The 15,440-nt window shown below is 39.7% G+C and overlaps 1 protein-coding gene across 4 annotated transcripts; it reads right to left on the reverse strand.

Moving 5' to 3' along the window:
- Positions 1-195: 195 nt before the first annotated feature.
- LOC130109287 (AP-1 complex subunit sigma-2) lies at positions 196-14,391 on the reverse strand. Of its 4 annotated transcripts, none has more exons than XM_056276109.1 (6): positions 14,293-14,391; positions 13,442-13,620; positions 10,403-10,511; positions 10,136-10,273; positions 6,987-7,065; positions 1,258-1,393 (listed from the first exon to the last, which is right to left on the reverse strand). In XM_056276109.1, the coding sequence occupies exons 2-5, from the start codon at positions 13,618-13,620 to the stop codon at positions 7,018-7,020; spliced, it is 474 nt and encodes a 157-aa protein (XP_056132084.1). In that variant the 5' UTR covers positions 14,293-14,391; the 3' UTR covers positions 1,258-1,393; positions 6,987-7,017. The 4 variants fall into 4 exon arrangements, with proteins under 4 accessions (XP_056132083.1, XP_056132084.1, XP_056132081.1 ...); XM_056276106.1 differs by lacking the exons at positions 1,258-1,393; positions 6,987-7,065 and adding exons at positions 3,753-4,941; positions 5,494-5,556; XM_056276108.1 differs by lacking the exon at positions 6,987-7,065 and having other exon boundaries at positions 196-1,393.
- Between the last annotated feature and the right edge of the window lie 1,049 nt (positions 14,392-15,440).

Genomic DNA, 15,440 nt, shown 5'->3' on the forward strand with positions numbered 1-15,440 from the left:
TTTGGGATGTGTGTTTGGAGGCAATTCTATGATTCACACAAAAAACAAACTGTGATGCGAAACACTGGTTTTAGATATCCCTGCGTTTTAGCCCCCTAACCAAGCTCATTCTGTGTGTTTGGGTCATGCCTAACACACTTAATCATGCTGCTGCAAAACCATGTGCAGAATCCTGCACAAGTATTTTATCCCTCAATCACAGTGAAAGAAATCTGACAAAAACCAGTTTAACAATAAATTCAATTTCAATTTTATTCACCAAAGTGCTTTCATCAAGGAAAAGTCACAGATCTACTTAAAAACAAAACAAAAAACGAGAAAACAGCATTCCGTTAGGTTTCCACGGTGCACCTGTGATGAGATCGTGCCGTGGTCAAAGCTTTTCCCCCATAAAAGAAACTAACGTCCAATGCAACCCATCAAGTGAGTGATTGTGTCCCTAGCCTGAGGAACCAAAGGGTTGGACAGGCATCAACAGAGCGGCAGTAGACAAATCCTGGACAGACCTCTGTATTCGAAGGAATACTTATCATGTGAAACAGTCTTTACTGTTTCCAGGTCAATACATCTACAGTGGTTTCACTACAGTGCAGGGTAATCCATTACATATCACAGTGAATAAAGTTCAAGTTAAATTTCAAATGACAATTCTCTCGCTTAAAACTAGTTAGTCATCAAACGGTTTAGCTAAAGATGCAACGCTATAGTGCAATGTTAAAGAACAGATGGCAACATAAAAGTTAACTCTTTGGTTTTATCATTGTAATACTTTTGACTTCCCTTTATACGATATGGTGCAGGTCTGACTTAAACAGCGCTTGCTCAGGATTTAGACCACAGTCTGCATTCAGGACTAATTAAAACGTCATTAATCCACATCACAGAACAAAGCCGTCTTATCAACTGACTTCCAGTGGCATCAAAAGCAAGAAGCTCAGTAGACACAGTGTCTTGGTGTTGATTGAAAAAAGCAGTAAACAATTTGATTCTGCTGCATTTCTACCATGTTAAAAGCCTGTGTCAAAGGGTTTGGGTCTGGATATGTTAACACATACAAACTAGACATAGATCATCACTCAGGAAACATCCAAGCAGTGCTACACATTGTGCAAATTTGGGAAAAAGTAGAAAAGAAAATTGTTGCACAGAGATGTATAAGTCACTGTGTGTGTGTGTGTGTGTGTGTGTGTGTGTGTGTGTGTGTGTGTGTGTGTGTGTGTGTGTGTGTGTGTGTGTGTGTGTGTGTGTGTGTGTGCTAAAGGGTTGATATAGGCATACAGGAAAGTACATACAGGAAAGTAGCAGGCAGATGGAGTGTGTGTCAAACAGATGAGGACCATTTTTTTTATGTCAGTCCAATTTCCTCCAGGACACTGCGTGGGGTCTCGGCTTCCTGTGGAGGGAAAGAGGATCCAGAACTCAAGTCAGGGCTCCACAACACCACTAACAGCAGCAGCATCTGTTTCACAAACAAACTCAACGGCAGCTGGAGTTTCCACTCTGTTGTGGAGCTACAGTCTATTACATCCCATTTCAAATGACAATCACATGTCTATAACCTCAATCGTTTGTTGGGACATTGGAAACTGTTGCAGTGCAGCTGTTCAGACATGGCCGCCTTCGGGTTCGAGGAACAGCAAACCATCCCAGTGTAAACATTTGGTTATAATCAAGACAGAATGAAAACCATTTTTTCTGGTTGGTGTTGGTGGGTTTTTAATTCAAATCCAGAAAATGGCACAACATCCTGATATTTTCAGTGTGTGTGCCATATATACATACATTATGTATGTCTCTGTGCCGGGTGGGATGGGCTGGGGGCTTGTGAATCGAGCAGATGCAAGCAACATGTTCATTAGTTCATCTTCCAAACTGAGAAAAAGTGTAGTGCTGCTACAATATCTGTAGACTTTGATACTGGGGTAGATATAAAAGTATAAAACAATTCATGACATGCACATGCATATATACTTTAATAAACTATTATTTGACTTGATTTATTGTTGATTTAGTCATGATAATATTCATTATGATCTTAAATCCAACATAATGGCCACTAATGATTAGTGTAGTGCAAAACATGCCAAAAATTTGCAGAATAATTTTGGATCTGGAAAATACACCTGGTGATGATTTTCTTGGGGGGAGGGGATGACAAAGAGAAGCACTTACTTTCGCATCCTAAGACAAGGTTGGGCACAAATTAAAGAGAGGAGCTGAGTGAGACCAGTAGGAACCATTAATTATGGACAGAGGTCAAAAGAGACCACATTTACATAACAATTTCTGAAAGTCCATTTCATTTGCAAAACAAAATCTTAATTTCTAAACCCAGATCTGGCTCCAGGGACACATATTATTCATCCATTACAGACTTTATAGAAATTAATACTTAATGAGTCCCATGTAATTCACAATGAAGGCTGAAAGCAAATGCAGAGGAGCACTAGTCCATCCTATTATTTATTATCATAGTCTTATCTTACATGCCATTTTTCCACATACGGTTCTCCTCCATTCATCCGTCGTAGAGGACAAACATTTCCTACGAAAATACATGCCCGCTTATCCAGTCTGGTGTTTTGCTTTCAGTGTGTACAGTCGAACAAAAGTTAACTTATTTTTTTTGTGTGGATTTTCCCCCCCTTTTTCTCCCCAACTGTATCCGGTCAATTACCCCACTCTTCCGACGCGTCCCAATTGCTGCTCCACCCCTTCTGCCAATCCGGGGAGGGCTGCAGACTACCACATGCCTCCTCCGATACTTGTGGAGTCGTCAGCCCCTTCTTTTCACTTGACAGTGAGGAGTTTCGCCAGGGGGACGTAGCGCATGGGAGGATCACGCTATTTCCCCCAGTCCCCCCCGAACAGGCGCCCCAACCGACCAGAGGAGGCGCTAATGCAGCAACCAGGACACATACCCACATCCGGCTTCCCACCCGCAGACAGGGCCAATTGTGTCTGTAGGGACGCCCAACCAAGCCTGATGTAACACGGGGATTCGAGCCGACGATCCCCGTGTTGGTAGGTAATGACTGCTACACCACCCGCACGCCTGAACAAAAATTAAATTTAACCCGAGAGTATATACATGCAAATGTAGTCTCTGCTAACATGGAAACACAAACACGTGGACATCACAGTCACATCAAAGACAGAGAGACTGAGTGTACTCAGTTGTCCAAGAGTCTTAAACCCATTTATTATTTGCCTATTAACATATCCAAAAACTACTGTTATCTTTTAATTCGGACTTTGTTAGACGGACACAGATTATACAATCACATTTAGACAACATAGTGAAGTGCATCAGTGTTACTCGTTGTGCATTAATCACAACTAATTATAATGTAAGGCTATGTAATCTAAACTGTATGTTAGCGTCCATTATCACAGACACAGAGCCAGACCGCTCAGTACAAACAGCAAACCGTCATACTGTCTTAACATTAACACCTCTTACCTTCAAACTGGACTTATTACTACGTATTTACAAAGAAAATCACACCAGAATCTTATGACGAACTTAAAATCAACCAGCTCATCTTATTACCCGAAAAGCGATCAATATTGTTGCGTATTAAGTCTGTAGTAGTGTATGCTTGGCCAAACATTAGTCTGGACTTTAACATTACTACAGTGACATAGCAAAAAAAAAATTAAACATTTAAAAGTAGACAATTTCACGTAATAGGAAAACCATACAAAATGTGATAATGGATGTGTACACTAAAGATGACAGGGGGGGGACATACTTCCTCTATCATTACATTTACTTTACGCTCCGTTGCTGACGAATTTTGAATGCGGTTGAAAAAAAAAATCTATAAGAGCAATCTTAGAAGAAAAATATAAAAACAAATGAAAGCCCATTGGCCATGAGTATCTTTAAAACATTTCTGAAATCGTTTCTGACTGAAACAAGTTAGGATGATCCTTGTGCCTCATTGACTTATGTATATCCACCAAGAAAATGGATTTAATCTTTTACAAAGCATGTAAGTATCTAACTGCAAACACTCATCTATCCTTAGTTTGGAAATAAGCATTTACCCTGTACATATATTAACGCAAAATGGCGCGTACACTTTCAGCTGATAGCTAACTGGCTGAATAACAATGATGCTTTAACTCTACATCACTGACTTATCTGCTGCACCACATGACAGACAGGGGGCAGACTTTGCACACAGATGGCTGTATCAGATAACAGAGCAAGAAACCTGTAATTTTTTTTGGAAGACCACACTGAAAGATTGTTCATTACCATTTTTGCACTGAGATTGTTTCCTGCTTCTATTTGAGCCTGACTTTTAAAAGCACAAGAAGTAGGAACTGTTTCAAACCGTTTGTTCTTAATCCTAAACAAGTGTTGAACTTCGAGTTTCGGACTCTGCACAGGTACAAATTTTAACAGGGATGTTTCTTAACTGATGGAGTAATGAAACCAATTATAAAGTGCACTAATGACAGGCGTGTAACAATATATCACCAGACAACACAATTATAATACAATCAACATCACAATGGGTGACAGCCATAATGCTGCAGAAAGAGGACGCTGACCTCCTGATCCATTTAACCACGTAATATAAGAAACAAATCATTTAGCCTGGATATGCCATCACAGGCAACTTCGGCCAAGACTTTTACTATAATTCTAATACACGTGACTGTGTTGTCTCATGAGATCATATACTGTGGCGTATACTGAATTGTGAACATATTGTTACACAGCCCAAAACCGATGACAATGTGATGCAGGTGCTTAAGGGGAAGAAAGAAAGGGGCCAGGCACTGAGGAACTCAGCATGCAGGGTGGATAGCAGCAGCAGCAGCAGCAGCAGCAGCAGCAGCAGCAGCAGCAGCAGCAGCAGCAGCAACAGCAGCAGCGATGGTTGCCAATCAGTACACAGGCACATTAAAGTACTCATGTCGGGGCTGGGGGAAGAGAAATGCACACAGCTTAGAAGACACAAAAAGCTTTGGGTCTTAACAGATACCTCCCTAATCCACATCCTCCACCAGGGCATGCTGGAGATGGAGGAGCAGGCGAAGTTATCATTTTGTATCGTGACCCCCCCATGAGCTACACTGACTGCCATTTCTTGTCATTTTCATTACTTGGGTATGCGAGAACGCGTAGCCTATATGTGGTAAGGGTGGGCATGCAGTCAAAGTATCTCTAACCTCAAAAATTGCTGTCTACAGCTTCAGCCTGGAAGAAAGTGTAGAACGGAAGATTTGGTAGTGTTGACAACATAGACAAAATGTTACACATAAAAGGGAAAATGGGTAGACAGACAGACTATGACTGGGCCTTGTGTTCAAAACAAATGCCTACCACCACCTGTGGAGAAACTGTTACTAGTGATGAGGGACCGGGAACGGGTGACAAACCATATCGGGGTGAGTAGGGATTGAGACGCCACAGACGATCTGACTAGAGGGCTCTAGTGGTAGGCCTAAAATCCACAAACACAAAGTATTCACCTCGGTGGGGCTAATTCTGGAAAAGACCAGAGGATTCGGAGGCCATATTTGGTACCAGCACACCTGTGAGGCAAACATTTTATGAGGACAAACGTGAACAGAGGATCTCCTGCATCTCTGTAACACCTACACATCTACAGAATGTCATCAGAGAGTCCTCTGTGTAAGAAGCTCCAGCTCTTTAAGGGCAGAGCCGGCATTGGGAATCTGCTGAGGCATGATTATTCGAACAATACATTTTTGTTTGCACTAAAATAACATCAAGCTCCTGAGAAATGTTTCATTAAAGGCTTATTAAAACAAGATTCATCCAAATCCCCTGTGGTATGTCTTCCACCCATGTAATTATTGCACCATGCAGTATTAATGCCTTGAAGCCCTAAGCACTAAATCCAAACACGCCCCCACTCAACCCGTGTATTACTTCCACTGAACAATTCCTTTGTGTCCACTGACTCCTATGTGAGTCTTACATTACAAGCTTCACAAAAGGGGAGATGTATTTTTTTTTTAAGTTGACTTCATTTTACCTATGTTGACAGTAAGAGATACTAGGACTGATTAAATGGTTTCTTGACCTTATTGTACGACCGTAGTAGCAAACCACTCCAACAGACCGCTGTCAAAGTGACAACGACACACAAAACTAACGCAACATTCATAACACTTTGCAACTGTTTGCATTAATAGCTATTTTCTGCCCGGCTTACAAGTGGTGACATCTACCACTCCTTGAGGTTCTCCTCTAAGAAACGCAAAATAAATTAACTTCTACCAAAAAATTTAAAGAAACCATTTCATTATTTAACTTAACAGTCTGAGCTCATTGCTGTTAATTATTAGCTGATAGTTGAGCTAAAAGTGATCGTATCAATACCGTTAAGTTGTGAACACCAATTCTTAATGAGAAATCAATGGAAAATCAATAACCAAGGTGTAACTTTAAGATCCTGTTTCACAACACAGAATTAAAATGATTCATCAAAAAGTCAAAGGAAAAATAATTCAGTGCAGTTAGTGGAAAAAATATATTAAAGACAGGCTAACCTTCACTCAGGTAGCATAATTCTTTCACTTATCGATAAAGAGCAATGTTAAAATTCCAATTCAATACAACTAACAGAGGCAACATAATCCAATTCAATGTAACTTGAGAACACAAGAGTGCAAAAAGGATTGCTTTTTGAGGATAACGGATTGCTCATTAAAATACTGGAATAGTTTCTTAAAGTTATAAATGAATTAATAACTAACTTTTGCCAAAACTGAAAAGATCAAGTGATTCATTATGCTACCCATTTTGTGAAATCAAGTGTAGTCAGACATCGCATAAACCATAAGGTTTGGGTTCACCTCTAGTGATGACCCGTATGCCATGTCATTTGTTTTCCCCTCAGCACTATGAGAAATGCATAAAAACGTACATGCAGGTAAAAAGGACACAGCACTTGGCAAAAACCCATGCTGGTGGACTGCATTAGTCTAGTATTTACCAAGTGACCTGATGGAGGACTCTAGGCCTTTTTACAAGATTTCCTCATTGGGCAAACCACCCCAGTCTTCACTCTGGTTCTATAAATACAGAAGTGAGCCGGTGAGAGACTGCTTCCTCAAGGTAACTGTGCAACTGGCTTTCAAGAACTGGGGTTCTGACTCCATTCTCCAGGGAAAAACATTACCATGATGACCTCAAAGGGGGGGAAAAGCCTTTCATCATAAACAAATGTGAAGTCAGAAAGCGTTTTAAGTTGTATTTTACACAGCAGGCAGTGAAGGATCAGTATGTATATATATTTTAGAATCACAGAAAAGGAGTTTAATAGCCTTGTTTACTGGGCTGCTTCACAAAGATTATCCAGAGGGATTGTAGACTTAGCTGATCTGCATGCTGCATGGCTCATGGATAAAGGCCATATTCTAATTCCCTCATGCACTCCTTCTATGCAGATCAGAGTTGCTTTGTATTTCCATTTAAAAAAAAACTTTTATTTTATGATATCCGGTTGAAATATCTAACGTTTATTGTAGAATAAGGATGATGTTTTATGACTGCTGGAAAAAAAAAGTTCATTTTCAAGGAAATATCAAAACAAAAACTAAAATATGAAACGTCCTGTTACAGCAATACGTTAAGCTAAATTTGACCCTTAAGAAAACATCAGCCGCTCCCAAATGTTGCTTTGTCTAATGGATGTTAGTGGTCTTGAGGCTGGGTTTTGCTTCCTAGCACCCAGCAGGTGTGGTTTGCTCACTGACTCAGAGCTGAAGCTATATTCAAGCAAAGCAGCCCGAACCTATCGACCTTCCAGCACAATTCTTTTTATGACTAGATTAGAATGTTTTGTTTTTTTTCTTCTTGAATTCAATCGTAAAATTATCTTGGAAAAACACCAATCACTGACGAAGGAATGTAGACTTTGTTCCTTCCGTATTTCATAATTCTAGGTTTGCAGAATGCTCAGCTCAAATAAATGTTACAGTACGGTAAAAACTGGGTCAAAATGATCAATTTAATTTTCTGCCATGGTAAAAACGATTTTCACAGGCCTCATTTCACACAGCCAATATTTTACTTTAAATCTATGTCTCAAAGACATGGTGGTCACAGAAAAGATGTCTAAATTGAAATCAGGCTTTGAGTGTTTGATAACGTACTGTTTTAAATGGTAAAATATTCATGGTTTTATATGCTTCTGGGCTCAAGGGCCACTTAAACCAGATATGCAGTATGCATGTGCATGCATTTGCAGCAGATAGAAATGTGAGGACAGAGGCACCAGTAAACATATACTCCAGCATATTTTAGCCAAATTAAAAGTAAGAAAACACTGCTTTCGCACTGTAGTGCAACTATCAGTGTATTTTTGAACATAATGGTTATGAATGCATTAAAAACATTGTTTTGCTACTGTAACAACAGGTCCCTCTGTGTGGAAAGCACAGACTTGTTTGTGTGGTCACAGCAATACAGACAAAGAGGCTTTGTATCTTTTTCCAAGTCTATCTCCCCTTATCTCCACCATCATCCAAATCCCAGAGAATGTATGAATACTTAGAGGGGAGCACCGCTCAATACTTTGCTTATGTTATTCTTTTAACCAAGCTTGGTTCATTTATATTTGGGAACTCCCAACAACTCTTTAAATGCTCATTTGTGTTGGGCCAATTTGAAACCTAGAGGTTTTTCAGTGACGATGACAGGGGATACTGATTTGTTTTGTGTTTACATAACAGAAGTGATACAATTGGAAACCAGGAAATGTACCATATCCTATTTCCCAGGAACAACAGCATTCTTTTGACTTCACAGATCAGACTAGCAGAACATATTCCACTCTTGTTTCTGGCCATAATGAACAACAGTGACTGAATTGTGCTGGTAAATAGTAATAAAAACTTCTTTTTTTTTTTTAAGATTTCTTGGGTTTGCCCCTGAAATTTAAGTCAAAGCAGCCAAGTACTGTAGCTCCTTCATTACCGGCTCAAACATTAACTTCAAATTCCAATGTTTAATTTGACAATCTTGACTTGAACGAATGTAAGCCCTTCCTGAATGACTATAATGATGCAAAATAAGGAAAAATATGCTCTCCTGTTGTATATTGTCGAACATTATGCCTGCCTTTAATATCCAAATATTTCTCACGGTAATGCCACTAGCTGTAAATTATTGGTTAGTGTCTAAGATTACAGCTACACAATTTAATGCGTTATTGGAGACATGGAGATTAAAGTTAATATGTGGGGGAAAACAAACCAGTAACTTCAATATTTTGGGCTATTCATATCACCTAAGATATCACGGTTACTGGTATGTTTTTTTGATTACTGTTATGGTAGGGAGGCTTCTAAGGCTACTGAGCTAATGCTACGGCAAGCACTACGGAGCTTTCCACCAACTTTACCTGGAAAGAGGCGCATCTGAAAGTCTATATTCTGTAAATCAAAAGACAGCGTAAAGGGTACAGAAGCATGTGGAGAAATGTGTCAGCTGGGATCAGGGTCAAGAGCAGAGAAATTGAAAGACAACAAGGGGCAGAAGAATTTGTGAAAAAAGGAGAAAAGATGACAACAATTTGAATGGTGTGCAAAACATCTGCCATGTGTGAAGTTGCATTAATGAACAGGGTCCCATTTTCATGCAATTCACAGAATGGAATCATTGATGGGAAAATTCATATGGTGAGAAACAATGACAAGTGTGCAAAAGTGCATGTAAAAAGGACAACAAATCAGATGTACCAATTCCTAAATATTGGGCTGATGGAATCTTAAATTATTCCCAAAGACAAACAGGTGAATTTAGGAGGGTAAGGTTTTGGAAAGTGCACAAAATCTTGATTTCTTTGGACAAAAATAACAAATTTGCTTCAGAGATTCTTAGGGCATTATTCTTCAGAGTTGTTCCAGACAAATAGCATTACTCTTACTTAAATAAAATGTAACTTAGCCCCCACATGCAAAATAATTCTGTGCTGTTTTCACTATGACTAACTTTTTCATTCAATCTTATCTTCCTCTTCAGAAAATTACAGCACATTAATGAAAAAATTAGGAGCGAGAGAGAGTGAGAGCATAAAAATACATAAATGAGATTTGAATGAAAATTGTATTACTTGCAATTTAACCTGAGATCCCTTACCTCCTGGAGCAGGTCAGCCTGCTCAATGGCCTTCAACACATTCTTTTTGGAAGTCTCTTGAGCCTCCCCACCCAGCAAGAACTCATCTAGGATGAAGTACGCCTTTTCAAAGTTGAAAATAATGTCCAACTCACAAACCTGTTGAGTACAAACCAAACAATGCTTGTCTGGGTTCACTGTATCAGACACACAGAATGTCGAACTACGGGGTGGAGACAAAGCACATATATAAGAGTGAAATGTGTGGGGAGCAAGCAGAAAACGCACACTGCCGAAGTATTTATCCAGTAGCTCCACATATCTGTGAATGATCTCCAGGGTGATGAGTTCATTATCCTGGTCCTCTATGGCACAGCAGAAATACAGGCTTGCGTATCTGGAAAAGAGAAACATGCCAGGAAATTTCAACTTGACAGTCCAAATCAGGGTCTAACCCTTGAAAACTTTTTATTGGGATAGCTGTTGAGTCAATCTAACAAATGGAGGAGTGGCTGAGCATATGTCTTTTTACAACTATGACGGGAGCTCTGAGTGATATACTTTTTTCCATCTCATTTCAACAAAGCAGAGAGTGCTCCTCCATAATAAAGTAACGCCGCTTACACGATACGGGATATTCATTTAAAAGCCCGGAGCAGGCTTTTAAAAAGGTAGCCAGTCACAAAGGGCTCCGTCAGTTCAGCTTCTTTCTGCCATGGCTCTTTATCCCTGATAATCCCTAAGGCAGCCTTTCAGCATGTGACAATTGGCTAATAACCCAGTCAGTTAGATGACTCTTCAGTATCGAAGGGCATGAGGGTATGGCGAGCTGCACTGCAGATCTGACAAGGAAAAGCCTAAAATGGGTAGACCCTGCATTATCATTTTAAATAACAGGGATGGGGGGGACAAAAAAAAAAGGACCCAGTGCAAAATCGTGATACTAAGCAGTAACGATTTCAACATTTCACCTGAACCACAATGCTGAAGCACAATTAAGAGATGCCGTGAAGAGGTTTGATGTGACGATTTTTTTTTTATTACCTACATCCGACTTCCCACCCGCAGACATTGACCGACCAAACCGGAGGTAACACGGGGATTCAAACCGGCGACACCCATGTTGGTAGGCAACGGAATGGACCGCCACGCCACCCGGACTCTCGATGTGATGATTTTCTACATCTCTGAATGTTTTGAGTTTGAATTGATTGAATTTCTGCTTAAGGAAGCACACTCATGTTTTAAGTTTTTAACACGAGGCTTAAATAAATGGATTTCGTGGGTTTTTAAAAAAAATTATTATTGCAGTTTTCACATTTTACTGTAGATAAGAGGGGATGGGTTCTTTAATTTCTTTTAAAATTCTAAATCCATCCATCCATCCATTATCCAAACCACTTATCCTGCTCTCAGGGTTGCGGGGATGCCGGAGCTTATCCCAGCAGTCATCGGGTGGCAGGCGGGGAGACACCCTGGACAGGCCACCAGACCATCACAGGGCATAATATCTATTACAATTTATGATATTTAAAAATCACAGAATATATTTAATCAGCGCTAAAATGCTGTTGTAATATTGAATTGGGAGGTAGCTGTCGATTGCCAGCCCTATTAACACTATATTTCCATACTAAATAGTATTTTCATATGCTAGGGGTATACTTTTAATAGAAATGCGTCCTCCTAAAAAATAATTCCTTCAAATCGTATCAATTAACATGTACATGTACATGAAAGTAGATGTGTTCATGGTAATTCTGACTTGGTAGGTTTGTTACAGCCATTAAATAGGCTAATACTAGTTGTCAACAACAAGTTAATAGGATTGCTTACAATTTAGGCTACTAGAGGCAAATTCACTTTTTGGCTCTTGAAAACAGCGAGCAAAACAGCATTTGGCCTTTTCAAGGCATTGCTGTCAAGAGACATTAGTAAAGATCGCCTAGTAAATTAATGTGCAAAGCAAGAAAACCAGTATAGTTGCTATCACCAGAGTCATACCTTGAGAGCTACAAGTTAAAATGAACTAGGTTGCATGTCTGCCAGCTACTTAACAGCAGCCAATCATATAGCTGACAGATGGCAGGCAATAGGATAAGATATGCATGCTGGAATTAGAAATACTCTTAAGGTTTCGAGAAAGGTTAACCTTTGATGGAGAATTACCATCTAAACTCAGGCTCAGCACATGATTACTTTGTTTTCCTTTATCATGTTTTAAACTCATCCAAGTCAACTATTTTTTTCTTTCTCATTAGCTGGATTAAAAAAGAATGTGTTAAGTTTTTGCACTCCATTTGTTAAAATCCTTTTTTCCCTTTGATCATTTCAGGATTGTAGGTGTACCAGGACCAAGGAAATTTCTATTAGATGTGACAAATGTGTCCTAACTTGTGTTTATTATTGGGAAACATTGCAGGAAGTTGGCTAATTTAAGACAGTCATATGTCATTTGTTTTACTGCAAACTGACCTGACCTTTGATTTTCATACTGTTATGCCAATTCTCAGAATTTTATATGAGCAACCGTGTGCGAATACTTATGGTTAATTGTATCTAGTTGTTAATGTTGTGGTGCAGAAAATCGCAAATATTTCTTCTTTGTTGTTCCTAAGCCAATACATTGTTTTTTTCCCCCCTGTTCACATTCTGACCCAGAATGTAAGTATTAAACATTCTAGACATTACGTTTGAAGCTCTGGCTTTCTAAAAGGTCGGGGTAGCACATTCCACTGTATATTCCGCTGCCATGCAGAGAAACAGAATGAAACACAGGTCACATTCTGTTAGGATTTGATGCTAGACCACTGGGTCACATTCTGCACACAGGTGACTTAATCCCTTCACATCACATCTCTTGGGATCAGTTCATGAAAGGCCTTTGAATTATTTAAAATAAACATGCAGTAAAATATTTCCTTCATGCAGTACAATATTTCCTTCATGATTTTCAACCGTAGGATGCCAGGCAAACCCTGTTTTGAGTTCAATCTAGTTGTACAATGGGATAAGGCGATCAGCACTGTCTGTTCTGTGCTGCAGGTGCTAGACTAAACTGTGTGTTTTGTGTTATCAATACCATGCCTACTACCCATCCATTGGCACAGCAGCTGGGGATAGGGCTAGGAATATGAATAATGATCTCTTTTTCCTAGTAGTGTGAATATACTGATGATGCTTCCACCAATTTCTCTGACCCACAGACTGCATTCTGCAAGAAAGTCCTGCCATGCACGCATGATATGCAAGTGAAGTGTGAACAATTTATTCTGCATGTTCAACCAGAAAACATTTCATGTGTAAATTGGTCTGTATTCCACTGACCTCTTGTAAACAATCTTCAGATCTCTCCATTCTAAAAAGCTGCACATTTTAGGTTTCCGAGCCAGGACTGTCTGTACCAACTCTCGGGTGATCTTCTTTTTCTCCTTATCAGACAAGGGCACGTACCATTTCTGAAGCCTGAGCTTGCCTTGCCGGCTGAAAAGCAGCATGAACTGCATCTATATATAAAAAAAAAAGATGTGACAAAATCAGGGGAAACATAGAGGAGATCGAACACATATCAACAGAAAAGCAAAGAAGGAGAACACTGGCAGAGAGAGAAAAAGGTTTGGGGTACATAGGACTGGGAAATAGCGTTCATTTACTTTACATCGCATATGATGTAAAGAGGATTTGACCGATCCCCACTAGGATGTAAACTGGGGAGTTCCCCCGACAGATGCACATGTGTCGATTCGGACGAAATATTTACAAAAAGACCCAGCTCACAAAACGCTTGTTCAATGTAGAGATGAAAATCAAAAGTCATGACAAGGTGTGGTAATGTCAAGCCATGTGCAACTCACCGTTGCCCAAGTTACAACATGCGGTGGCTAGGCTGCGTTTTAACTTGAATGGCGTTTGATCAAGGCGTCAAATGACGTTTTCATACAACGATTTAATGAAAACAGAAATTATATCTATGTAAAAGCCAATTCTGCCACAAACAGAACTCACATGAAATGATCTTGCTCAACACAGCCTGCGGAAGTAACGCTAGCACCGTTATTCAGCGGTTAACGTTAGCTTAATAATCCACCGCTTGCTTTGTTTGAATTAATGAAATGTGACGTTTGAATAGATTTGTATCGTCAATTCAAATGTAGGAATACATGCTCAAAAGTACTTACCACGAACAATAAAAATGTTGTTTCTGGTCTGCTCTCCCGTCTTAAGCCCCTTTAACTATAACCCACTGCCAGGGAACCGGCATGGCCAGCTAAATTCAGCCTTTCCATTGGTTATTTAACCACACGTAAGATCGTTGATAGGCTGGCACACTTCACTGTCCCCGCCCTACTGTCACTTTTAGCCAATAAGCTACATGTCTGTCTCTCGGTGTCGTACACGTCAATTGAGTTTAGGGGATCTCAACATGTCCTCAGAGAAGATGAGTAATAATGGTGCAATAATCTAAACTGAATATATCCCCGTTGTTTACACCTCAAGAACATTAACATTAACATAACATTAACACGTGTTAATATTATGTTAATTTTTATAGCATTGTTGTAATTAAGTGGTTATTTCTGGTTCAGATAAGACCAGACAGTAGGGGTATTCAACAACAGCCAGGCCCTCTAGTGGAATAGGTGAGAGGTACATATAGGATCTATACTGTAGCTTGTTGCAATGCTGAATATGGAGCTGCCTGGGAAGAGGAAAAGAGGAAGGCCAAAGAGGAGGTTTATCGATGTGGTGAGGGGAGACATGCAGGTGGCTGGTGTGACAGCGGAAGATGCAGAAGACAGGAAGAAATGGAAACGGATGATCCACTGTGGCGACCCCTAACGGGAGCAGCCGAAAGTAGTAGTACTGTCGCTTGTTGCATATCTGTATTAGGCCCTCTTGAAGACAGGCGCAAACATAGATGAATCAATCAAATCTTACTTTATTCAGACACATAGATCGGTCCATATTAAAAAGAAAAATACAAGACAGGACAACAACACAGAAATATAGCTAATAGCAGTAACCACACAAAAAATATAGCTAATAGCAGTTCACAAGTCCAAAACCTACACAGACATTTGTTCCAATGTTTCCAGAAACAAGAGGAGTACATTGTGTCACTTTGTGTAGGCTCAGTTAAGAGCATTATAATTACATTTTTGGAGTCAATTAATCGACACATACATTTATACATAAAATTCCTCAACACAGCATGAAAAGTGGGGACATTACTAGTCACAAACATATGACTTGCACTTGCACTTGTCCATCTTGGAAGCTTGAGCAAGATTCTGAATGCATCATTACATGCTACCTGCAGCGTTTT

This window comes from Lampris incognitus, chromosome 3 (assembly GCF_029633865.1).
Source record: "Lampris incognitus isolate fLamInc1 chromosome 3, fLamInc1.hap2, whole genome shotgun sequence".
NCBI classification, from domain to species: Eukaryota; Metazoa; Chordata; class Actinopteri; order Lampriformes; family Lampridae; genus Lampris; species Lampris incognitus.